The sequence below is a fragment of the Nicotiana tomentosiformis genome, chromosome 4 (assembly GCF_000390325.3).
Source record: "Nicotiana tomentosiformis chromosome 4, ASM39032v3, whole genome shotgun sequence".
Taxonomy (NCBI): Eukaryota; Viridiplantae; Streptophyta; class Magnoliopsida; order Solanales; family Solanaceae; genus Nicotiana; species Nicotiana tomentosiformis.
This window is the reverse complement of record NC_090815.1, coordinates 22,416,049-22,443,416: the sequence shown is the minus strand read 5'-3', so window position 1 is coordinate 22,443,416 and position 27,368 is coordinate 22,416,049. Positions and strand designations below refer to the sequence as shown.

Below are 27,368 nucleotides of genomic sequence, written 5' to 3'. Positions count from 1 at the left end.
AAGCTCCTTCCCTCGGTTGAGCGCCGGTCACACTACCCGAGGTTGGGGCGTGACAGAACGTGTAGCAGTGACTTCAAATAATGGAAATCAATAACAAAGGTGATAACATGAACAATAACTTCAAATAATGGTATTCAACAATGAAAAAAGGTGATAACATGAACAATAACTTCAATTAATTATAGTCAACAATGAATGAGATAACATATATAGTGATTTCAAATAATGTTAATCAACAATGAAGAGATAGCATGTAACAATAAAAGAGGCAACAAGTTCAATTAAAGCATGGGAGCAATTTATCAATTAGTAGGTAGAACAAGTGTTAACGAAATCATTTAAGGCATGTAAAGATAGACTAGCACAAGTAAGGATAGATTGACTAAGAGAATTTATAACATGATATTGTATTCAATTAAAGTATGGAAATAGTCTAAGTAGCCTAAACCGGTCAAATACCACATACAACCCGTGCACCCACTCGTCACCTTGCGTACATGGATTTCACTTAGCACAATTGAACCAAACAATACCAATCCTAAGGGGTAGTTCCCCCACACAAAGTTAGGCAAGACACTTACCTTAACTACACCAATTCAACACTCAGAAATAGCTTTTCCCTTAAAATTCGCCTCCACACGGCTCAAATCTAACCAAAATCGACTCAATATCATTAAACAGTGTTTGGGAATTCAATTGCAATAGATAAAGCTAAGATCTTTATACTATTCCCAAATGTGATTAGTTGTCGGTCCAAATCCGGGTCCAACGGTAGATTCCATCTACCCATGACCCCATAAGTTCATATATGTAATTAGTTTCAAAATCTGAGTCCAAATTGACTCTCAAAACATAATTTCTTATTTTTCAAAAACTTGACAAAGTTTCACAAATTTTCACTTTGATTCACATGTTTTTGATGTTAAAATCTAGGATATGTTGATGGAATATGGTTAGAAATAGATTAGAATCACTTACCAAAGGTTTGTAGGTGAAAATCCTCCCTCTAAATCGTCTCCTATTGAGTCTAGGGTTCAAAAATGAGAGAATGAGAGATAAATCTCAACTTTCAGCCCTTATGTTGAGCTGCACTTATCGCAATTGTGAACCCTCACAATTGTGAAGAAAATCTCATAAATGCGGCACTGAAGACATGGGAAACTCTTCGAAAAGTGCGATGATGGGGTCGCAATTGGTATAAAAACCATCGCAAATGTGAACCTAGCCCAGCCCAGAAATTCTTCACAAATGCAACCAAGGCATTGCATTTGCGACCTGAAGTTCCCTGCTATGGTCGCAAATGCGACTCTGGTGTTCGCAATTGAGACACCAGAGGCACCAGACACTAGACTTTCATTTTCAGACCAAAAACCTTCCGAAACAGGTTTGTAACTCATCCGAGCCCTCGGGGCTTCAAACCAAACATCCACACAAGTCTAAAAATATCATACGAACTCGCTCGCGTGATCAAAGCACAAAAATAACATCTAAAACCAAGATTTGAACTCTAAAATGCACGAAATTTAAGGAAATTTTCAAGAACTTCTACAATTACAACTAAACGTCTGAATCCTGTCTCATCAACTCCAAACAATACCAAATTTTGCAGTCAAGTTCTAAATACCATAACGAACTTATACCAAGTCCCAAATTCAAATTACAAGGCCGATAGCTAAAAGTCAACCTACGGTCCAACCTTTCAACTTCAAATTGCTAAATTTCGGCAAATCAACATAAATCAATCTACAGACTTTTGAAATCAATTCCGATCATACGCCTAATTTTGAAATCACGATACGAAGCTATCAGAGCCTTAAAAATACAATTCCGGGGTCGTTTTCACAAAAGTCAACGTTTGGTCAACATTTTCTAATTTAAACTTCTAAGTCAAGAATCAAGGGTCCAAATCAACCCGAAAGCTACTCGGAATGAAACTAACCGACCACGCAAGTCATAAAATCATAAACACACATGTGTGAATCAATAAAAAGGGTAACGAGGCGCAATTACATAAAGACCGATCGAATGTGCTCGAATGTGCATAAGGACATACCTGAATAGTCAATAAATTAGGATAACAACTTCGTAAGTTGTGCTCAGTCTCCTAGGTCGCCTGCTCGACGAGATGACCCCTCGATTGAACCTTCACTGAAGCAATATTCTTTGATCTCAACTTCCAGACATGTCTTTCCAAGAGCACCATGGGCTCCTCAATATAAGTCAAATCCTCGTCAAATTGGAATGTGCTGAAGTCTAGAGCTTGAGACGGATCACCGTAATAATTCCAGAGCATAAAGACCTGGACCACCGGATAAACCACAGGTAAACTAGGTGGCAAGGCAAGCTTGTAGGCCACCTTTCTAATCCTCTCAAGGATCTCAAAATGTATGATATACCTTGGGCTCAACTTGCCTTTCTTGTCGAACCTCATCACACCCTTCATGGGTGAAACTTGGAGCAAAACTCAGTCTCCAGCTATGAATGAAACATCTTGAACCTTCTGATCCGCATAACTCTTTTGTCTAGATTGAGCTATAAGAAGCCGATCTTGGATAATCTTGACCTTCTCCAAAGCATCTCGAAAAAAATATGTGCCTAATAACTTAGCCTCTCCTGACTAAAACCACCCAACTTGAGAACGACACTGCCTCCCATATAGAGCCTCATACGGAGCCATCTGGATACTCAACTGGTAGCTGTTATTGTAGGCAAACCCCGCAAGTGGCAAGAACTAATGCCACGCACCCCTAAAATACATAACACAGGCGCGAAGCATATCCTCCAATATCTAAATAGTGCGCTCGAATTGTCCGTCTATCTGAGCGTGAAATGCTGTACTCAATAAAACTGTGTGCCTAGCTCATACAATACAACTTTCAAGAAATACGATGTGAAATGCGTATCCCAATCAAAGATGATGGATACTGGTACGCCTTGAAGTTGGACAATCTCGCATATATAAACCTGAGCCAGCAGCGCTGTAGAATATGTAGTCACTACCAGAATGAATTTAACTGACTTGGTCAACCTGTCCAAAATCACCCATACCATGTCAAACTTCTTCTGAGTTTGTGGGAGCGCAACAATGAAGTCCATGATGACACGCTCCCATTTCCACTCAAGAATCTCAAGCCGCTAAAGCAAACCACCTGGCAGCTGATGCCCATTCTTCACCTGATGACAATTTAGGCACCGAGCTACATGTTCCACTATGTCCTTCTTCATCCATCTCCACCAATAGTGATGCCTCAAGTCCAGATACTTCTTAGTGACACTCGGATGAATGAAGTACTATGAACTGTGGGCCTCCTGAAGAATCAACTCATGTAAGCCATCCATATTGGGCACATATAACCGGCCCTGCGTCTGTAACACACCGGCATCCCTAACAGTAACCTCCTTGTCATCGCCGTGCTGAACCGTGTCCTTGAGGACAAGCAAATGGGGGTCATCATACTGATGCTCTCTGATACAGTCATATAGAGAAGACCGAGAAACCACGCAGGTAAGAACTCGACTGGGCTCCGAAACATCCAATCTAATAAACTGGTTGGCTAAGGCCTGAACATCCAATGCTAATGGCCTCTCTGCTGCCGGTAGATATACTAAACTACCAAAACTCTCCGCCTTTCGACTCAAGGCATCGGCTACCATATTGGCCTTCCTATGATGATATAGAATGCTGATATCATAGTCCTTAAGTAATTCTAGCCACCTCCGCTGCCGCAAGTTAAGATCTCTCTATTTGAACAGATGTTGTAGACTTTTGTGGTCGGTAAAAACCTCATAAGGGACACCGTATAAATAATGCCACCAGATCTTCAATGCATGAACAATGGCTACCAACTCCAAGTTGTGGACTGGATAATTCTTCTCATGGGTCTTCAACTGTCGAGACGCGTATACAATCACCATAACGTCTTGCATCAGCACCGCGCTAATGCCAACACGTGACGCATCACAGTACAACCTGTAGCCAACACTGGGGCTGTAGTCAAAGCAGTCTTAAGATTTTAAAAGCTTAACTCACACTCGTTGGTCTATCTGAATGGAGCACCCTTCTGGGTCAATCTGGTCATGGGTGCAGCAATATATGAGAAACCCTTTACGAAATGACGATAATACTCGGCCAAACCAAGGAAACTCTAGATCTCAGTGGCTGAAGACCGTTTGGGCCAATTCTGCACTACTTCAATCTTCTTCGGATCTACCTTGATCCCCTCAACCTAAACCTATGGGCAGGATATCTAGGTGATTTTTGCAGTAATTGACAGTGGTAACTACAGGAGAATATTCATAATTGCTTAGTTGGATCCAATAGGCATACTTTCTAATGGTGATAATGACATGGTGTTGCAAGTTCGACATTAGCACTTTAAAGGAAGCGAGCAGGATAATCAATAATCCAGACTGATTTAGATCCTATAAGCATGGTTTCTATAGTCACAATCAGGACTGATTTTAACCAATCAGTCCTATAAGCATGATATCTAACATGTAGAAGCGTAACAGATGTCAAACAACTTAAATACTTATAGGTAGGTAATCTAACACGTATCATAATAGAACATATTTGTACAAAATAAACACCTATAGGCAGGTTTTCTAACACACACAATAGCAGAACATGCTTGAGCAAAATAAACACCTATAGACAAGATTTCTACCCATTTCATGCAAATGTAAAATAAACCAATTTTCCCAATTTTACTAACACCCCAATTGTTATTACAACATTATTACAGACCCAATGAATGGCATAAATTACATATTGGAAATAACTATAGTGAGCCTACAGCAAGCCTAAAGATATACCCAGCCTGGCCAGGCCTCCATTCTCAAGCCCACATAGATCACAACAGCCCAGAAATCACATCTTTATTTGCATAAGGCAACCAGAAACCAATTGATTTAGCTAGTAGGTAAAAGAAATAGAGTTGAGCAATTAGAACCATGACCCTAGTGTGTCAGAGTTCCCAAGGGTCTCAATTGGACCCCGAGCAGTGCTCACACTAGGGAGGTCAAATGATAGAGAAAATTCAGAGAATGACTAGGGACCAAGTCCTAGAGCGTCAGAGTTCACAAGGGTCTCAATTGTACCCCGAGCAGTGCTCATACTAGGGAGGTCAAATGATAGAACCTAAGTAGCCTTGGCTTTCAGCTGGCTAAGAATGAGAACTCAAAGAGCCCAGGTAACAAGTGAAAAAGAGTGGACCAAGGTTGAGAGACATGAATTGAGGGGTACTTATAATTTAAACAGACATAATCAAATTGGACATATAAAGTAGATAATCAAACTAGTCACAATCTTAGCAGGTTTAACACTTAGCATATATGCAGACACATATCGAAAGAGTTAAGGAAAGAACATGTTTGCAGGATTGACAAAGATTGTCATGCACAGATGCGCAATACTAAACAAGATAAAAGATGGTTGGAAATTATACTAAGTATACATCCTAGTATCATTATCAAGAAACAAGATAGCATTGTCATGAACCAAGTAATCACAGAAGGAACAGGGTATCAAGTGGGTCAAAGACAGACTGAGGGATATGTTAGCAGAGGGGAAAGATCACAGTCAATAGAAAAAGTCTCAACACAAATTAGATATTCTGAACAAAGTGGAAAATAAACTATGTCAAGTAGCAGATATAGGCATTCAGGCATTGCCCTAGTAGACTAATTAACTAAAGAAGATCGTGTTGTATCAAAGATTCATCCTAATATCAACAAAAATTCAAACATGCTGAGACAACTGTCCTAAATTACAAGCAAATACTAAAGGGGTATGGGATCAAGTGAGCAGGTTGGGTGACACAATAGCAAAGAGGCAAATTATAATTAACAATAAAAGTATTGACACTGGTTACTACAAATGTGAGGCATTCATTACAGAGATTCAAAGCAAGTAAACAGATTCATGAACATTCAGGCATCAACACACTAGCTAAACAATCTTAGGAAGATTCAGATTACCCACTTAGGCGTAGATAATCTCAGAACTAACAGCATTAGGAGTAGTTAAATGCTAAAAAGACTTAAAACACATATAGAGTTAACAGAGTGATGCTTAAACGTAACCCAGAAACATATTAAGCCATGGATTTTATAACACATGCAAATCAAAGACATATAAGAATGGAATTGCAAAAGTCAAGTAAACTACCAGTTAAACGAAAATATAAGAAAGAACAATGGTCCACAGTATTCTGAACATCAATGAGAAGCAAGAACCCAATACTTAGTGGCCTTGGATTTCAACCGGCCAAAACCAAAGTATAGAACGAAAAAATGATAAAGAAATAACAAAGTAAAGCTTTAGATCTAGTGAGGTTATAGTGATCCCGAAAGTCTGTCCTAAAGGGGAATGAGGAGGGGTTTATATAGGGTAGAAATTGAACAAGTCATGAAAAACAAATTATTCAGAAACAAATAAGGAAAACATATTCTGGAATCAATTAGAATCGGTTTTAGGGAATAAATCAAACGGGTTCAGTAAATCAACAGGGAAACACACAAATAATACCAAAAACAAAATACCAAAAATCATTTAGAGTCAAATTTAAGGAAAAAATAAAGTAGAAAATAGGGAAACATACCGGATTAAACAAAAATAAGGAAAAAGAGTAGTCAAACACAAAAAAGGAAAAGTATCAGTCAAGTATTGGTAAGGAACAAAGGGAAATTCAAACCCTAGTTGACAGAAATCGAAAATTGGCCGAAATCTCGGCTAATCGGACCCATATAGCCATGGTCGTGAAGTGTATGGACGAGAAACATGTCCATATTCAAGCGGTCAAAAGGGAATGGCCGGAATCTGAGATATAGTACTTGCCATGTTTAGGCAAGTACTAGGAGATTCCATAGATTTGTAGGAGATAGCGATATAACACACAAAGGTAAGAGAAAATATCCATGGATGAGACGGATTTGGATAGGTTTTTGAGAGGCGGCTAGGGTTTCTATGAGAGGGAGAGGTTTTTGAAGGCGGCGACTGAAGAGAAATGGGGATTAGGGCTTAGGCTTAGGGTGAGGGGATATAAGGAAAGAAAGGGGATGTGTTGTGAGTCGTTGATCATTTTTGATCAACGGCTGGGATTGGAGAAGTGTTGGGTCGGTTTTGGACTGGGTTGGTTTGCTTAGGATTGGGCTAGGGTTATTGGGACAAGGTCTGGGTAGTTTAGGTCCAAAAATAGGTAAGTTTTGGGCCAGATTTTAAATGCCCAATATTTAAGAAATAAATAATAAAAGTATCATTTGTGCACTAAAATGATTAAAAATAATTACTTAACATTATAAAAATATAAAGAATTATTTTCTGTATAAATAATGTAATTATATATGCATATGTGTTATTATTGCGAAATGTGCAATTTAGCCTTAAAAATGCAAATGTAATTATAAGAAATGTATTGAAAATATTTAAAACCTCATATTGGTATAAATGGTAAGTTTAGATGATTAAATCATCATAAAAATAATTTGGAGTGTAATTATAGGATATTTATATAATAGAATGCAGGAATACATTGGTTTAAAGTCTTAGAAATTATGGAAAATTATTAAAAATAACTGTGTATGCTTATAAATCAAAATGATGATGTATATGCACTATTTTGAAAGTGTGTGTATATATATATATATATATATATATATATATATATATATATATATAGAGAGAGAGAGAGAGAGAGAGAGAGAGGGAACAATTGGGTATCAACAACTGCCCCTCTTTACCCAGGAATGATGAAAGAATTGTCGGGTAAAGAAATGATGACCGATTTTGACCGAATGGGGTGATTTTGAAAAATATAGGCTGAGCCCTAGTTTCTGGGTTGCCTACATATCCCTGGTTTTACAGGAATCAGGACATGTATAGTTCTGGATCCAACGGTGGAATAAACTGATGGAGTTGTCGTAGGAACGAACAAGATTTTCGGGACAGAAAGATATCAGAATTATAAATGGATGTATCTGGGGGTGGATATGTATATCTGAACGGTTATCAGATGGGAATGGGTATCAGACGGTGGTTGGTTATGTTTGAAATAACTGCAGGATATGAACATTGAACAGAAACCGAAGCGAAGATTGCTCCCGTTAGGAGAACGGTAACTTCTTGGATCACTTGCAAAACTTAAAACACAATGCATGCAAATATATATGGATTATTGCGAGAATTTAGACATGATGCAAATTCCCTTTGGACCATGAAAGTTGTATTTGGACGATGAGGATGGTGTCGTTAGGCCATGACATCCCGAGCCATGAATCGTGAGATTTGGCCTCGCAGGCTATGAAATGATGTTCTTGGGCTATGAAAATGGTACTTCTGAACTGTGACGCCTTTGAACAATGATGTGTAATATTGAGAGATCCTCAGGCCATGGCATGGTATCTTCTGGCTATGAGGATGATGAATTTGGACTATGACGCCTTCGGAAAAATGGCTATATTTCAGCCTATAAGATGCAAAGACATGATACTTGAAATGAAATAAGACAGAGCTTTGTGTAAGATCGGGGGCAGAGCATAGCCCCGAGATAGCGAATAGTGCAAGGTTTTGAATAGCGTGGCATTTGTGGTTATGCAAGGAGAGACAATGTTTAGTCTCATGCAAGAATGGAGACAATGCCTAGTCTCGTGCAAAAGGAAGACAATGCTTAGCCTTATGCAATTAAAGAGGCATGGCTTAGCCTCATGCAAGAATGGAGACAATGCTTAGTCTTATGCAAAGGGAAGGCAGTGTTTAGCCTTATGCAATTAAGGAGGCAAGGCTTAACCTCATGCTAATATTGGAGACAGTGCTTAGTCTCATACAATGAAAGGCAATGCTTAGCCTAATGCAATTAAGGAGGCAGGGCTTAGCCTCATGCAAATATTGGAGACAATGCTTAGTCTGATGCAGTGGAAGGTAGATCTTAGCCTTATGCAATTAAGGAGGCAGGGCTTAGCCTCATGCAATGGTTGTAGACAGTGCTTAGTCTCATGCAATGGAAGGCAGTGATTAGCCTTATGCAATTGAGGAGGCAGGGCTTAGCCTCCTGCAAAGATGGGAGACAATGCTTAGTCTCATGCAATGGAAGGTAGTGCTTAGCCTTATGCAATTAAGGAGGCATGGCTTAGCCTCATGCAAGGGAAGGCGGTGCTTAGCCTTAAGCAATTAAGGAGGCAGGGCTTAGCCTCACGCAAAGGGGAGGAAGTGCTTAGCCTTATGCAATTAAGGCGGCAGGGCTTAGCCTCATACAAGAATGGATACAATGCTTAGTCTCTTGCGAAGAACCGATAATAAGTAGGAACAAAATATTTATTAGCTGGAAATATGTTTGCGCTTGGCAGCCTTGTCGTTATGAAGATAGTGATTCTGGGGCATGCACTTATTTGCGAATATTCCTTGTTCCTACATCCAAAGGAAAATCGTGAGTTTTACGGGGAAGGTTGGTTTGTGCCTTCACCTGCTTTCTTTGCCGTGCTCCATATCGAAATCCCGCTGGAGTTACCATGGGTAGCATCTGGCCGTTTCATAAGATAAAGTTTTCGAAAAATATGTGTGCATGTAGTGGATGTAGTTAGTTAAAATACATTAGTGTGCAATATTGAATAAATTAGATGAATCAGTGACTGCGACACTTTTAGAGACATTTTGACTTCCTTGCAGTAGAATTTTGAGCAGTTACTTAGACGATTCTCTGACATTGCTTCGGAATTTTGAGGGTCTTCCTCAAAATTCTGCCCCAGTTTCTGATTGTGGGGAAAATGAAAATTTTATTGAATTGTGACCGAACCCACATGGCTGCCTATGTATCCCCTCTTAAATGGGAATCAGGTCGAGCGTAGTTCAGATACATCAGTTCAAGAAATGTAGCAGTTTAAACATAATATCTTTTGACTGCGTCTGAATTGATAGGCGTTGGCCAAATCTCTCTATCCATTTCTGCGAGTATAAGTGCTTATCCTGTTAGGACTCTGTGAACCATGTAGGGTCCTTTCTAGTTGGGTGAGAATTTTCCTTTGGCTTCATCCTGATGTGGAAAGATCCGTTTCAGCACCAGCTGCCCCGGTGCGAATTGTCTAGGTTTGACCTTTTTGTTGAAGGCTTTGGACATGCTATTCTGATAGAGTTGACCATGACACACTGCATTCATTCTTTTTCCATCAATGAGAGATAATTGTTCATAGAGGATCCTTATCCACTCTGCATCACTAAGTTCAACTTCTTGTATAATTCTCAAGGAAGGAATTTTGACCTCAGCGGGAATAACAGCTTCAGTACCGTAGACCAGTAAATAAGGACTTCCCCAGTTGATGTGCGGATTGTGGTATGGTATCCCAATAAGGCAAATGATAACTTATCGTGCCATTGCTTGTGATTTTCTACCATCTTCCTCAATATCGTTTTGATGTTCTTGTCTCCACGTCTCCATTCATTTGGGGCCGGCATGCTGTGGAATTCTTGTGCTTGATTTTGAAGGTCTCACACATAGCTTTAATTAGGTCACTGTTGATATTGGCGGCATTATCGGTGATGATGGATTCTGGCGGCAAACAATACGATCTCTGACAAAATCTGAGACGACTTTCTTGGTTACGATTTTGTAAGATGCAGCTTCAACCCATTTTGTGAAGTAGTCTATGGCCACTAGAATGAACCTGTGCCTGTTTGAAGAGGTGTGTTCGATTGATCCAATGACATCCATTCCCCAGGCGGCAATAGGACAAGGTGAACTTGTTGTAGTGAGTTAATTTGGTGGCACCCATTTCATGTCTGCATGTATTTGGCACTGATGATATTTCTGGACATATCTGATGCAGTCTGTTTCCATAGTCATCCAAAAACATCCTGCTCTCAGTATCTTCTTGACTAAAGCGAAACCATTCATGTGTGGTCCGCTATTTCTAGCGTGTATCTCTTTAAGCAATTTGGAAGCTTCCTTGGTGTCAACACACCGTAATAGCCGTAGGTATGGAGTCCTTATGTGCAGAATTCCTTCACTTTGGAAGAAATGGTTGGATAATCTCCGGAGCGTGCATTTCTGAGTATGATTTGCATGCTCCGGGTACTCTCTTTTTGCCAAGCACTCCTTGATATCATGGAACCATGGATTCCCATCTGTTTCCTCTTCCACATGAGCGCAATAAGCTGGCTGATTATGAATCCTTATCGAAATGTGGTCAATGAAATTCTTGTCCAGATGCTGTATCATGGAGGACAAAGTGGCCAATGCATCTGCGAACTCATTCTGGATTCTCGGGACATATCTGAACTCTATTTTCGTGAACCTCTTCATCATCTATTACACATGATATAGATATGGAAATATCTTGGTATTCTTGTAGACCATTCTCCCTGCACTTGATGTACCAGAAGATCTGAATAACCAATTACTAGTAATTCCTGGATATTCATGTCAACGGCCAAATTGAGCCCCAATATGCAAGCCTCATATTCTGCCATATTATTGGTGCACGGAAATCTGAGTTTCACGGATACCGAATAATGTTGACCTGTCTCTAATATCAAGACTGCTCCAATACCCACTCCTTTGAAATTTGCGGCTCCATCGAAAACCATTCTCCACCTATCAGAGGCTTCGGCGATATCTTGAACTACGAATGATACTTCTTCATTAGGAAAATACGTTTTCAGTGGCTCGTATTCTCCTCCTATAGGATTTTTCGCAAGATGATCCGCTAATGCTTGTCCCTTAACCGCCTTCTAAGTCACATAGACGATGTCAAATTCACTCAACAAAATCTACCATTTTGCTAGCTTCCCTGTAGGCATGGGTTTCTGGAAGATGTACTTCAAAGGATCCATCCTTGATATGAGATATTTGGTATAATCACAGAAGTAGTGTCTCAGTTTCTGGGCTATCTAGGTCAAAGAACAACACATGCGTTCTAGTAGAGAATACCGTGTTTCGTAAGGTGTGAACTTCTTACTCAGATAATATATGGCATGTTCCTTCCTTCCCGTATCGTCATGTTGTCCCAAGACGCAACCAAAAGCCCCATCAAGTACGGAGAGATAGAATTGCAGTGGTCTACTAGGTTATGGAGGGACCAGAACTGGCGGTGTGGGTAAATATTCTTTGATTTTGTCAAAAGCTTTCAGACAGTCTTTAGTCCAACTGGTTGCGGTGTCCTTCTTTAACATTTTGAAAATCAGCTCACATATCACGGTTGATTGTGCTATGAAGCGGCTGATATAATTAAGACGCCCCAAGAAACTCATCACGTCTTTCTTGTTCTTTGGAGGCGGCAAATCCTGGATAGCCTCGATCTTTGATGAGTCTAGCTCAATTCCTCGGCGGCTGACGATGAATCCTAACAACTTTACCCGAAGGCACATTTTGCGGGATTCAATTTTAATATGTACCTCCGAAGCCGATCAAAGAATTTCCTCAAGTCTGCTATGTTATTTGTACTCTTCTTGGATTTGATGATGATGTCATCCACATATACCTCTATCTCCTTGTGTATCATGTCATGGAAAATAGTTGTCATGGAACTCATATAAGTAGCCCCAGCATTCTTCAGACCAAACGACATCATTTTATAGCAGCACACCCCCCCACGGTGTAATAAAAGCTATCTTTTCGGCATCTTCTTCATCCATCCAGATCTGATGATATCCCGCGAAGCAATCCACAAAGGATTGGATTTCATGCTTGGCGCAGTTGTCGATCAGTATGTGTATGTTGGGTAACGGAAAATCATCTTTGGGACTTGCTCTGTTTAGGTCCTGATAATCGATGCATACTTTGACTTTCCCATCCTTCTTCGGAATTGGCATGATGTTAGCCAACCAAGTTGGATATTCAACAACTCTGAGAACCTTAGCTTTGATCTACTTGGTGACCTCTTCTTTGATTTTTAGACTCACATCTGGCTTGAACTTTCTGAGCCTCTGCTTTACTGGCGGACACATTGGGTTGGTGCGTAGTTTATGAGCCACTTGGACGTGCTCAAACCAGTCATCCTATCATAAGACCATGCAGAAATGTATTTATATTCCTTCACGAAACGGTGTATTCTTCTTTCTCTGATGGTGACAGGTGAAGGCTTATGCGAGTTTCTTTGACTGTTTCAGAATCTCCCAAGTTGACTATCTCAGTTTCGCTTAGGTTGGACTTAGGCTTGTTCTCATAATCTTCAACTTCTCTAATAATTTCCTCAAGTATTATATCCTCTTCTTCTATTTCTTTCGAGTCACTATCCTTATGTTGCGTTGTCTCATTACATGTCACAGTTGTTGTTTCATCACGATAAGAAATAGTAATGTTGTAGAGAGAAAAATGTAGAGAATAGTAATAAATAATAAAATAGCAAACCATTGATAATTATCAAGATGTCAAACAAAAGCGATTTTTAATGATTCAAACAAATGTTTCAAAACAAAATACAGAAAATGTTTTAAAAATGCTCATAAGAATTATTTTCAAAATAAATGAAACTAGCAGCCAGGCTACCCCGAAACTCGACGGTCCCTTGATGGCGTGGCAGTACAGATCCTGATAGCAACTCCCTTCTCCACTGTCTGGATGACGAGGCCTTCCTCCTCCTCCTCCTCCTTAACTATTACACTGCAGTCCATGTCTTCATCTTCTAAGAAAAGATTCCTCAAACCAACTAGTACTTCATCTTCTTCAGATCCCCATATCATATCCGCCTGATGGAAGGGCTGGCTCAAATATGATATCAGTTGCTCCAGATGGTGTTAGGGACAGCGCCATGGTGGCGACCAATTTTGATACTCATGCCAAGTGTATTGATATCCCAGTACAAAGGTTGTACCGTGACGCTTTAACTGTATTGGTTTGGAAATACCCTTGAGATTCTTTTCGAGCCCTTTAGAAGGTTCATATCCTGCCTATGCCAATATGCTCTCTATTTTGCTACTCCACCATCTATCCTACTCAATTGCATTAACACGCTCAATGCGATGGTAAGTCTCTCCACCCAACTTCCTTATATTCTCCACAACTGGAACAGTCTGGTTGGTATAAATAGGGATACTTCTATCCCCATGAATGATCACCTCCTGATGCATAGTAGACGCTACAGCCCCTGCGATATGTATCGAAGGTCGTCCCAATAGCAAATTGTATAAGGCGGATATGTCGAGCACTTAGAATTCAACATCAAACCAAGTTGGACCCATTTGTAAGCAGAGGTTGGTTTCTCCGATTGTGGCCCTTTGAGACCCATCGAATGCTTTTACGTTCATAGTTCCGGCTCGTATCTTATACAAACCTTTAGCTAACCTCTTCAAAGTAGTCAATGGAAAGATGCTGAGATTGAACCCCCATCTATCAAGACCCTGGTAATGAATTTGTCTTCGCACTGTACTGTGATACGCAACGCCCTGTTATGTCTCAACCCTTTTGGTGGAAATTCATCTTCGTGGAAAGTGATCTTATGGCTTTCCAATACTTCTTCTACCGTGTTGGCCATCTCTCCACTGGTAATGTTGTTGGGTACATAGGCCTCATTCAACACTTTCATCAATGTGTTCCTATGTGCCTCAGAATTCTGCAGTAGTGATAAAATGGATATCTGAGCAGGGGTTTTGTTCAAATGATCAACCACGTAATACTCCCTTGGTTGCACTTTTCTCCAAAGATCATCCGGGCCGGTTTCAATGATAGGCTGCATGGAAACAACTTCTTTACTTGTTCCCTAGAAATGCTCGGGCGTGTAAACCCTACCAGTTCTAGTCATACCTTGTGCTGCACCAGTTTCTTCCATTTTCCACTTTCCTTTCCTTCTCACTTCTACAGTATAGTCCCAGGGCACAACATTGGAATTAAAGGATGGTGTGGGTGCTACCTTTACGATGAATGGTGTGGTCACTTCTACTTCGAACGGAGTTGGCGTGGCTGAGGGTGTTGTTATTTCGAACCTTCAATGCCTTTAGTACCTTCAACACCTTGGAATTGACTTATAAGCTTCTTAAGTTCTTCCGCTATGTTCTTGATAAGCAGGTCCTTCTCGGCTGATTCCGGTGTATACGGGGTTTGTTGTGAAGTGTAGGGTAAGGTTTCCACGTATATGGGGTAACTTTGGTGGATTCTAGTAATTTGGGTGTAGTGGTGATCATTGGTTGAGTTTTGGGGATCAGGAGTAGGTTGTGGTGCATTTTGAGGAGTGTGGTAGGTGGTAATTTGTGGATACTGATTCAGATGATGATGATGATGTGGAGGAGTTGGTACTGGTGGTGGATTAGGATTTTGGGGAGGTATGGCGTATTGATGAGGTGCAGGAGGATTTTGCTGGTGGTGGTTTTGTGTGTTTTGAGAAGGTGTCGATTTTCAGGCGTTTTGTTGGTTGATGTCTGGGACATTCAAGGTGAGGGAGAGGTTTGCCAAGTTACACACCTACTCAAGTTCCCCTTGTAACTCAAGTATCTTTTTCTCTAACCATAAAACCAAGTCATTCTGCGACGAAGTACTTCTACCATCCAAAGTTTCGACATTCTCTACATGCATTGTGTTGTCTTTCCTGATACCACAAAAATCGTCCATATTAGTTTTTCCTTTTTTCTTAGGGTCACTTGGAGGAGGAGGAGGTGGAGGACCTCTAGATCTGGTATGATATGCTGATGATGCCAGTATGCACGAACCAACCTTAGGGGATGGGAATAAACAAAGAAAAGAAGAAAAACAAAAGGTGAACAAGTCAGTAGGGAGTATTGAAAGGATATTTGTAGTATTTAAACACGCATTGCGGAATTATAAATTCGCATCCTAATTTGGGGACCTCATTGTACTCGAGGTAGACCTAGCGACATATAGATTTGGAGAAAACTCGACATCGATAATTTTGTCATTTCATTAATATGATAAATAGACCGAATCCATACTAAAATGACAATAATAATAAAGAGTCACTAGTGGCATTTCTTACTACAATCGAATTCTAAAACGAATCTAGAAAACTAGTAAATATCAATTCTAATCTACTCGGTCCCAGAGGGACCTTCTCCAAGCTTGGCCTTCTTAGCACCATCAATCAGATTCCCCAGGTCACGTATGTCCAACAACATATATGCCCTTGCTAGATGACCTCCTTCATTGCCCTCTGCGTTCTGACAATCCGCAACCCTTTTCCTCATCTTCCCCTCAAGCTCCATCAATCCCTGCTCTAAATACTCCAACCTCTCTGTTGATTTATAGCGATACCTTTCCATTCGTTGATTGCTTCCATGTCCACTTTATGTTGTTCCAAATGCCTGGCCTCAGATTCAAAAACTCTTTTGCGTAACCTTCTGTAATTGACTTGTGCCATAGCAGCGTCATCTATGACCCTATTTCTCAAATCACTCCCTGGCTTGACCTCTCCCGCTATGTCATCGACCAACCATGATGGGTAGAAGTACACATGGCCAGTATTATACCAATTTGGCTCGATAGTATCATTTTCTACAATAATCTTTTGATGCAACATGTTCTGTGCCTCACACTTAAATGGAATGGAAATCCCTTGGAAGTCCACTTTGTAATGAACCATTTTGGAAACTCGTGGTATGACCTGTTTCCTCCCAGCCTGCTTTATGACTCTGATAGGAGCATTAGGGTAGATACCCCTTAACCTGATTAGCACTAGATGAGGAACATCTCTCAACCTGATGATGAATTCACTACTAGGGAACCACTCGAACATTCAATGGACCTTGTCATCAGTCAAATTGCTAAAGAAGTGTACCCAGCTCACAGCGTTTCTCGGTTGTACAAATCTGTACGGGATATAAGTCATTCTCTTCAGATGATGATAAGCTATGTGGTCATTCCATGGTCACCGCGAAAATTCTTGATGGTATTGTCCGCTTTGAAGATGTTCCAATAACCGTATTTGTAGCAACAAATTGCAACCCTCAAAATGTCTATATCATTTCTTCCAACGGTCTAAAGCTCGGTACATCTCAGCCACGATCATCGGGACAATAGTTTAAGTTTACCCCTTAATTTATTCCATTAGGGTCTAAGTGATCATAGCTAGGCGAGTGTGGATCCTTTCTCCTTGTATTGGGAATACCAGCCTCCCTAGAAAACTGACAATGAATAAAAAAATCGGTGGTGAATCCAACCCAGAGAAGTGATGGCAAACTCATCATGATAAAGGTGATAGGACTTGCTGTGCCCATAACGCTCGTAAAGGAAATCGAACGGAATGTAAGATTTCTTCAAATAGACTAATTCATCACTCCTTTTGAAACCCATCATTTTTATAAAGCCTCGAGAAGTACGATTTTTCGGTACCAACAAACCAAGGATATCCTATGGAAGCCCAGCAAAACCTCTTATTTCCTCTAGAAGGGGAGTCATTTCTATGTCACCAAAACGGAAGACTTCCCTCTTCTCATCCCAGAACATAGTAGCGGCCTCAATCAGTACATTGTTTGGCTAGATATCTAACAAGGAAGGTAGATTCTCGATAACTCTTTTCACATGGTTTTTGTATATGCACTATTTTGAAATGATGATATATATGCACTATTTTGAAAGTATATATATATATTTAAAAATATGAGGGAAAAATTGGATATCAACAGTTTGGAGCATGATCCTCAAGTGTTGTTCGTTATCCTCCAGGCTGCGGGAGTACACCAAGATGTCGTTACTAAACTCAATGACGAATGAATCAAGATAAGGCTAAAATACACTATTCATCAGGTGCATAAATGTTGTTGGGCGTTTGTCATCTCAATTGACATCACAAGAAACTCGTAATTACCGTACCGAGTCCTATAGGCAGTCTTCGAATACACGGATCCCGAATCTTCAACTGATGATAACCTGACCGCAAATCAATCTTGAAGAACACTCTGGAACCCTGGAGCTCATCAAATAGGTCATCAATGCATGGAAATGGATTCTCGTTCTTCACTGTAACCTTGTTCAACTGCCGATATTATATACATGAACATAGAACCATCCTTCTTCTTCACAAACAAGACCATAGCACCCCACGACTACACATTAGGTCGAATGAAACCCTTATTAAACAACTCATGCAAATGCTCCTCTAAATCCTTCAGCTCTACTGGGCCATACGATATGATGGAATAGAAATGGGTTGAGTGTCCGACAACAAGTCAATGCCAAAATTGATATCCCTATCAAGCGGCATGCCCGGAAGATATGTTGGAAATACATCTAGGAAGTCTTTCACTACTGGAACTGACTCAATGGTAGGAGTATCAACATTGATATCTCTCACACATGCTAGATAAGCATCACACCCCTTCTCAACCATCCGCTGAGCCTATAGAAATGACATAACCCTAGTAGGAACATAATCTAATGCACCCCTTCATCCGCTGAGCCAGTGTCACAGTCTTGGCATGATAATCTAGAATATCATGATAGGGCGACAACCAGTCCATACCCAAGATAACATCAAAGTCTATAATACTAAGTAACAATTGATCAACTCTGGTCTTAAAACTACCAATAACAATTAAACACGACCGATACACGCGGTCCAAAACAATAGAATCTCCCAAAGGTGTGGACACATAAATAAGAGGACTCAAAGAACCACGCGGTATATCCCAATATGGAGCAAAGTAAGATGATACATATCAATAAGTGGATCCCGGATCAAATAAGACTGATGCATCTCTATGGCAAACCAGAACCATACTTGTAATGACTTAGTCTAAAGCAATTGTCTCCGTCTTACCCGAAAAGGCATAGAATTTGTCCTGGCCTCCCCCGGTAGGGTGACCTTTACCTGCCCGTCCCCCACCCATTGATGGATGAGCGGCAACTGGGACAACAACCATGTCTTGGGAAGTCCGTGGGCCTGACTGATCCCTGGAGCCTGAGTAGCCTGTGGAGGTGCACCCCTCCTGAGTCTGGGGCAGTCTATAACCATGTGGCAGGTATCACCACACTCAAAGCAAGCTCTCGATGGGCGTGGAAACTGTGACTAGCTTGGGCCTAGTCTGCTCGACTGACCGCTGAAGGCAACCCGTGCAGGAGGTGAAATAGAAGGTGGCTGAGCAAAGTATGAAACCTGAGACCTCGGAACAACCAAAGCACCACTGGAAACTGGAAGTGCTGGATGAACTAGATGGCTAACATAACCTCTACCATGATGGGTTGTAGCTGCAACGTGACCACCACTAAATCCTCCCATACTACGAGGCCTCTTGGCCTCCCTATTATATCTCTCACGGCCCCAGATGCCTTGGCTGGGCTACCTACCTCGTACGCTCACCACCACTGATATGCCACTCCCTTTAGTTGGAACATAGTAAACGTAACCCCATTCGTATCCAAAATACCCATAGCGCGGAGAATACAGTGGCACTCCAAAAGAAAACCATGTGCATCCTCTGAAGCCAAATCACTGAAAGTAGGAGGGTGATACTTTTTGAACCTCTCGAGCCTAAGTTGCTCCTCCTCAGATAGTGCTGCCCTAACCACAGGCTGAACCAGCTCAGTAGGCTACACCAGTATAATATTTGGGACCTGATCCACCTGGACCCACTGCTTTGGAGTATGGGCCACAGGAGTCTGTCCTCATCCCCCAGCCTGAGATATGGCTAGTGTAAGTGGGATCAACCCCGCCTGAGCTAAGGTACCGAACATGCTCAAGAACTGTGCGAGGGTCTCCTGAAGTGCTGGGGTGGCAACAGGCACCTCGGATGCCTGTACCCCTACTGGAGCTACTAAAGGCTCCTCTGTCGCAACTCGGGAAGGTGCTCTGGCTGCACCACGTGCCCCTCCTCAGCTTCTGCCCTGGCCTCGACCTCTTGCGGCTCTAGTAGGGGGTACGGGTGTCTGATCTTCGGATCCAGTTGTGCGTGTCCTCACTATTTGTGAGAGAATAGAAAGTCAAAGATTTAGTTTTTGAAGTCAACCAATTCGCACAATAAGGATTCAAAGAAGTGAAGTTTTCCTAACAGATTTGTAGCCTCTCGAAGATAAGTACAAACGTATCCGTACCGATCCGCAAGACTTTACTAAACCTGCTTATGACTCGTAATACCTATGAACCTAAAGCTCTGATACCAACTTGTCACGACCCTAATTTTTCTTCATAGGATGTCGTGATGGCAACTAGTCTCTACGACTAGGTAAGCTTAACATTTGATAACAACTGAATAGAATAAAATTAACAAGGTACTAAAATAGAACAGAATAGCCGATAATATAGTTTGAAAACAGAATCCCATCAATACACACCCCAAAACCAAGGGAACTAAGTTATGAGATATATAGATTAATCCTAGAATATCTAATACATCGTTGTCTTAAGGAAATACAACATAAATTAAAATAGGGAAGGTGATTCCGAGGCCTGCGAACACCGGGCAGGCACACCTTGAAGTCTCCGTAAGGCAGTTACAAATATTCTCTAACAACCGGCACGAGCAGACGTACTTGTATCTGCATAAATTAATATGTATAAGCATAGTATGCGTACACAATAACTGTACCAAGTAAGTATCAAGCCTAACTTCAGTAGAGTAGTGATGAGGCCCAGCCAAGGCACTTACTAGGATATAAATAAACAGTATGAAAATGTAATACGAATATGTAATGAAAAGTGAAGAAATAACTGATACAAAACAAGACAATAACATGAACTAATATTGGAAGTTAAATAAGGAAATAGCATAAAAGAAGCAACTAAAGATGCTACAGTGATCATATACGGACAACAATCTGCAAGAATAATAAAGGATGAAACAACAAGAAATGTTCCTACCAAAACTCTTTACAGCGTGAAATAAACAACAAGAATTACAAAGAGGTACTACCTAGTGCATAATAAAATCACAACTGAGGTACCGCCTCGTATAATCAAGAATTACAACCGCGGTACCACCTCGCATTCACATTTCTCAGTTTTAATCACCATCTTTTCTTGTACCTCCGCGTGAGCTTTGCATTTGAAATAGGTTTTGAAAACGGTTTTTCCGAAATAGCTGCACGCACTTTAGCCCACCTTATGACACCGTGTGGCTTCACCTAGTTCCCCCACAAGCAACACGCACATAAGTCCCACCTTATACCGCCGCATGCACTTCAACCCCAATCCTTATACCGCCGCATGCGTATCAATATCACATTACAATAACAACCCGCACCACATGTGCCCATATATCACAAATTACCAACAATCTACAATATTAATGTTTCCATAACAATAGCCCATGCCTCTACCACAACGGGTACAAGAATACCAACAATAACAATAAATGTAAAATGCTTAAGAGGAAGATGTTTTAACAATAATAATTGTGCTTCAACGTGATAACGACTTTCACAACTTCAACACCAATAACTCAATAATGAGAGACAATGTATAACCACAATGTCAAATAAGAATGACTAACAATGTAAGAGATAACGTGTAGGAAATAACACGAAGGATATAACTTGAACAATAACTTCAAATAATGGTATTCAACAATGAAAAAGGTAACATGAACAATAACTTCAATTAATGATAGTCAACAATGAAATATATAGCATATATAGTGATTTCAAATAATGATAATCAACAATGAAGAGATAGCATATAATAATAAAAGAGGCAACAAGTTCAATTAAAACATGGGAGCCACTCATCAATTAGGAGGTAGAACAAGTGTTAACGAAATCATTAACGCATGTAAGGATAGAGTAACACAAGTAAGAATAGATTGACTAGGAGAATTTAGAACATGATATGGCATTCAACTAATGTATTGAAATAGTCTAAGTAGCCTAAATCGATCAAATACCACGTACAACCTGTGTACCCACTTGTGACCTTGCACACACAAATTTCACTTAGCATAATTGAACAAAATAATACCAATCCTAAGGGGTGGTTCCCCCACATGAAGTTAGGCAAGACACTTACCTTAACTAGGCGAATCCAACACTGAAAAATAGCTTTTTCGTTAAAATCCTCCTCCACACGACTCAATATCGTCAAACATTGCTAGGGAATTCTATTGCAATAGATAAAGCTAAGATCTTTATATTTTTCCCAAAAATTCAACAAAAGTCAACCCCGAGCTTTCCCGATCAAAATCCAGGTCCAATGGTATATTTCATCTACCCATGACCTCACAAGTTCATATATGTGATTAGTTTCAAAATTGCAGTCCTAATCGACTCTGAAAACTCAAATTCTTATTTTTCAAAAACTTGACAAAGTTTCACAATTTTCACTTTGATTCACATGATTTTAATGTTAAAATCAAAGATATGCTGATGGAATATGATTAGAAATAGATTAAAATCACTTACCCATGGTTTATTGGAAAAACTCCCCACTCCAAATCGCCTCCTATCGAGTGTAAAGTTCAAAAATGAGAGAATGAGAGACAAATCCTAACTTATAGCCCTTCAGTTGTAGTTATCGCAATTGCGATATGAGTTTGCAATTGCGAAACATCGCAATTGCGAAGAAAACCTCGCAAACGTGGCACTGAAGGCTTGGGAAGCTCTGCGCAAATGTGAAGATGGGTTCGCAATTGCAAACCCTGCTGCCCTCGCAATTGCGACAAAAGCCATCGCAAATGCAAACCTAGACTAGACAAGAAATTCTTCACAAATGCGACCAAGGCATCGCATTGGCGATACCTGAAATTTCGTGCTATGGTCTCAAATGCGACTCTAGGGTTTGCAATTGTAACACCAGAGGGCACCAGACCCTAGACTTTCATTTTCGATCCAAAAACCTTCCAAAACATGTCAGAAACACATCTGAGCCCTCTTGGCTCCAAACCTAACATCCACACAAGTCTAAAAATATCATAAAAACTCGCTCGCGCAATCAAAACACAAAAATTACATCTAAAACCATGAATTGAATTATAAAATGCACGAAATTCAAGGAAAGTTTCAAAAACATCTAGAATTACAACTAAACAGCCGAATCCTCAACTCTAAACGATACCAAATTTTGCACACAAGGTTTAAATACCATAACAGACCTATTCCAAGTCCCAAATTCAAATTTCAAGCTTGATAACTAAAATACAACCTACGGTCAAACCATTCAACTTTAAATTGCCAAATTTTGGCAAATCAACATAAATCAATCTACGGACATCCAAAATCAATTTCGGGCATACGCCTAAGTCTAAAATAACGATACAAAGTTAGCGAAGCCATAAAAATATAGTTTCAAGGTCGTTTTCCCAAAAGTCAATGTTTGGGTAACATTTTAATATTTAGACTTCTAAGTCGAGAATCTAGGGTCCAAATCAACCTGAAAGATTCTCAAAACGAATCTAACTGACTCCGTAAGTCATAATATCATAAATACACAAGTGTGAAGCACTGAGAGGGGTAACGGGGCGCAATTACACAAAATGACTGATCGGGTCGTTACAATTACGTATTGTGATTATGCTTAGCGAAATTGAGGGAGATAAGATCTTGTACTATATAAATGGGATTTGTGGACTTTTAGTTCATTCTTCATCACTTTAGAGACTTTAAAGCTTGAGTTTGAAGGGTTTCAAACTCTAAAATATGTTATGTCGTGTGGTTTTATCTTATGGGTGTATGCATGACTTGTGGCAGCTGGTTGAGGTTGATACAGTGTGTTTATGTGGGAATACGGACTTTGGGAAATAATCGAATAGTGAGAAATTTAGTTATAAGGCTTATCTGAGTGGGTGGAAGGAATAATCTTCTGTTTAGATGGTGTTGTTTGGATTATGTGGATTGGGGTGACGTGGGATCACCCGCGAGTATATATATATGGCGAGATCATTCAGTGACTTCAAAACTTCGGAACAGTCTTGGCACGTTCGAGGATGAACGTTTATTAAAAGTGGGAGAATGTAACGACCCGATCAGTCATTTTGAGAATTTGCATCCCATTATATGGATTAAGGTCTCGAGTAGCTTCGTATTGTGTAATATTACTTGCGTGTGTGTCCGGGTTCAGTTTTAGATCATTCGGGATTGATTTGGAAGAATGATTTTTGTTTTTGAAGCTTAAGTGATAAGAGTTGACTAGAGTTTGACTTTTGCGTAGATGACTCCAGAATAGTATTTTGATGATTCCAATAGCTTCATATGATGCTTTTGTACTCCGGCGTATGTTCGAATTTGGATTCGGAGGCCCGTAGGTTAATTTGATGCATTTTGGCGAAAGTTGAAAAGTTAAAGGTTTGGAAGGTTGAGAGGTTTAACCGGGAGTTGACTTTATTGATATCGGGTTCGGATTGTGATTCCTTGAATTACAATACCTCTATTTTGTCATTTGGGACTTGCATGCAAAATTTGAGGTCATTCGAAGTTGATTTAATATGGTTCAACATGGATTTTAGAAGTTGAAAGTTCATTAGGCTTGAATTGATATGCGATTTGTGGTTTTGGTATTGTTTTATGTGATTTGAGGCTTTGAATAAGTTCGTATTGTATTTTAGGACTTCTTGGTATATTTGGATGGGGTCTTAGGGACCTCGGGTGTGTTTCGGGAGAGTTTTGAGTAAGTTTGGGAATTTCGGCACTTTGATGGTGTTCTGGAGCAGTTAAAGTGTGGATGGAAATTTTTGGAGTGCTGAGGTAAAGCCTCATATGTGGCCGCAAACCTCTAAGTGCAGAGGCAATGGCCAAAGTGCAGACCGCACTAAGGGCTGCAACAGGGAATCTGGAGGTTTGTTAGCCTATCTTCAGTAGCTTATATATCTCAATTTATGAAGAATTTAGGGATGATTCAAAAATGAAAGTTGTAGTCCTTTGAGTCTAGTTTCTAGAAAATTAATCCGTTCATCATTTGGACATTTATACAAAAATTTATGGCAAATTTAATAAGGACTGGTAGTCAAGTTATTGCTGGAGAGTGGCCGCACAATTTAGGAAATAATCGGTTAGTGAGAAATTTGGTTCTAGGGTTTATCAGAGTGGGTGGAAGGAATAATCTTCAGTCGATATGGTGTTTTTGTCTTATATTGAATGGGGTGACATTGGATCACACACGAGTATATGTATGGTGAGATCATTCAGTGACTTCATGAGTTCGGAATGATTTTTGGCACCTTCGAGGACGAACATTTGTTTAAGAGGGGGAGAATGTAATGACCTAACTGGTCATTTCAAGAATTTGCATCATGTTGTGTGAATTAAGGTCCCGAGTAGCTTCGTATTGTGTAATATGACTTGTGTGTGTGGTCGGGTTCTTTTTTGGATGATCCGGGATTGATTTGGAAGAATGATTTTGTTTTAGAAGCTTAAGTGACAACAGTTGATCGGAGTTTAACTTTGTGTAGACGACTCTGGAATGGTATTTTGATGATTCCAATAACTTCATATGGTGATTTTAGTCTTAGGCGTATGTCCGAATTTAGATTTGGAGGTCCGTAGGTTGATTTGATGCATTTTGGTGAAAGTTGGAAAGTTGAAGGTTTGGAATATTGAGAGGTTTGACCGTGAGTTGAATTTTTTTCTATCGGGTTTGAATTGTGACTCCAGGAGGCACTGGCCAAAGTGCGGACCGCACTGAGGGCTGCAACAGGGAATCTGCAGCTTTGTTGCCTGACTTCGGGAGCATATATCTCTCATTCTATGAAGAATTTGGGGATGATCCAAAAATGATCCGTCATTTGGATATTTGTACAGAAAGTTATGGTTAATTTAATAAGGACTAGTAGTGCAGTTTCTGCAGGAGTGTGGCCGCAGAACTTGGAAATGCTGACCACACAAATAAAAAATACGGTCAGCAATTATAGAGATCAGATCTTGTACTATATAAACGGGATTTTTGGACTTTTATTTCATTTTTATCACTTTAGAGACTTGGGAGCTCGAGTTTGAAGGGTTTCAACCTAGACCTTCATCTACAAGTTTAGGGAAAGTGATTCTAGGATATATCTATGAGATTTACATGGATCCATCACTAGATTTAACATCAAAACATGGGAATTAATAAGAGAAATTGGGAGGTTTTGTCTAAGCTTTTCTAAAGTGAATAATTGAGTTTTGAACATCGATTCGGAGTCGGAATTAGATGATTTTAGTATGGTTGGACTTGTATCAGAACGGATTTTCGAATTTTGTGAGTTTTGTCGGGGTCCAAGGTGCGAGCAGGTGTTGGCTTTTTCGGTTGACATTTTAGTTTTCATTAAAGATCGAAACTTTATTATACAGGATTGTTTTCTATTATTTTTATTTATGATATTAAATTATTTTGGCTAGATTTGAGCCGTTCGATGATTTGTTTCACACGAGAAGGTCATTTTAGAATATTGATTTGGCTTCTTTGAGGTAACTATCTTTCTTAACTTTGTGGGGGGGGGGGGGGAACTACCCCTTAGGATTTGTGTCGTTTATGCTATTTTTGTCATGTGAAGCCGGGTACGTATGGTGACGAGTTCGTACTCGGGTGTATATGTGAAAATTGACCGGTTTAGACTCTTAGGCTTCTTTCATGTATTTATTTAGAATTGTTAGCACATATTATATCTTTTATTTGTCATTGTTACTTTCAAATGCTTTATTTGAAGTTGTTACCTCTTTAATCATTGTGTGACTTCCTTTATTGTTGAGTTATTCTTAAATAAAATTGTTGTAACATGATACCATTTGTTGTCGGTTTATTCTCATGCATTAGACGTAGTTGCTAGTTTATACCATCTTGTTCATTGTTTGCCTATCATACACTAGATTTTGAAGTTTGCCATTTCTGAAATACTGTCATTATCGAATTTATCATTAAGCAATTTATTGATGTTGAAGTTATTGAAAGGCATTAGTCTATCTTAATTAAAGTTGTGATTAAATAGGGTGTTGTTCATTGTTGAGTTACTTTCCCGTTCATTTTGTGGTTATTGAAATTCTATACACATTGTGTTTGAGCCGAGGGCTATTTGTTGTGGAAATATTGATATTGTTGGTTCTTTTGGAAAGGTTGTGGCCTATGGGCACTTGTGGTTTGAGTCGATATGTCGTGTTGTTGTGATCTTAGCACGTGTGAATTGTTGTGTGGATTGGTTTTTGTTATGCAGAGCATAAGGGTGTCATCTCATTGTTGTTGTTATGCAGGGAATATGGGTGGCTTCTCACTGTTGATTGTGCGGAGTGATACATGTGGTTATCGGAGTGATGTGGGTGGCTAATGATATTGTCAAAACGGAGTGATACAGACGGCTAATGGAGTGATACAGGTGGCTAATGATATTGTAAGGGCGGAGTGATACGGGTGGCTATGAGAGAGATAATGGTGGAAAATGTCGAGGATGAGGTGTGATGGCAAATGTCAAGGATGAGGGCGGAGTGATACGGGTGGCTCTCAGAGAGATTATGTTGACGATCTTCGTGTGTTAGTGTGACTGTCATTGTGTATGTCATAAACCTTATGTGACTTTTTGTGCTGCTTTCAATGAGCTTCTCGATGTC

General features: G+C 40.0%; 2 protein-coding genes across 2 annotated transcripts; both read right to left on the bottom strand.

Moving 5' to 3' along the window:
- Positions 1–2,104: 2,104 nt before the first annotated feature.
- Positions 2,105–10,700, bottom strand: LOC138909362 (uncharacterized). Its single transcript, XM_070200557.1, has 8 exons — positions 10,503–10,700; positions 10,086–10,138; positions 3,784–3,988; positions 3,548–3,741; positions 3,378–3,466; positions 3,150–3,261; positions 2,965–3,028; positions 2,105–2,437 (listed from the first exon to the last, which is right to left on the bottom strand). The coding sequence occupies exons 1-8, from the start codon at positions 10,698–10,700 to the stop codon at positions 2,105–2,107; spliced, it is 1,248 nt and encodes a 415-aa protein (XP_070056658.1).
- A 42-nt stretch (positions 10,701–10,742) lies between these two features.
- LOC138909361 (uncharacterized) lies at positions 10,743–13,669 on the bottom strand. Its single transcript, XM_070200556.1, has 4 exons — positions 13,484–13,669; positions 12,890–12,985; positions 11,366–11,719; positions 10,743–11,294 (listed from the first exon to the last, which is right to left on the bottom strand). Exons 1-4 carry the CDS (start codon positions 13,667–13,669, stop codon positions 10,743–10,745), a joined length of 1,188 nt encoding a protein of 395 aa, XP_070056657.1.
- Positions 13,670–27,368: the final 13,699 nt, after the last annotated feature.

Coding starts and splice junctions, on each gene's coding strand:
- LOC138909361 (XM_070200556.1), bottom strand. CDS start 13,669: ATGATATGGGGATCTGAAGAAGATGAAGTACTAGTTGGTTTGAGGAAT. Junction 11,720..12,889: donor TCAGAAAGTTCAAGCCAGAT/GTGAGTCTAAAA, acceptor TATGTGACTTAG/AAGGCGGTTAAGGGACAAGC. Junction 11,295..11,365: donor TTGGTTATTCAGATCTTCTG/GTACATCAAGTG, acceptor CATGTGTAATAG/ATGATGAAGAGGTTCACGAA.
- LOC138909362 (XM_070200557.1), bottom strand. CDS start 10,700: ATGGATGTCATTGGATCAATCGAACACACCTCTTCAAACAGGCACAGG. Junction 3,262..3,377: donor GGTTACTGTTAGGGATGCCG/GTGTGTTACAGA, acceptor GTCACTAAGAAG/TATCTGGACTTGAGGCATCA. Junction 2,438..2,964: donor CTACAGCGCTGCTGGCTCAG/GTTTATATATGC, acceptor TCACCCATGAAG/GGTGTGATGAGGTTCGACAA.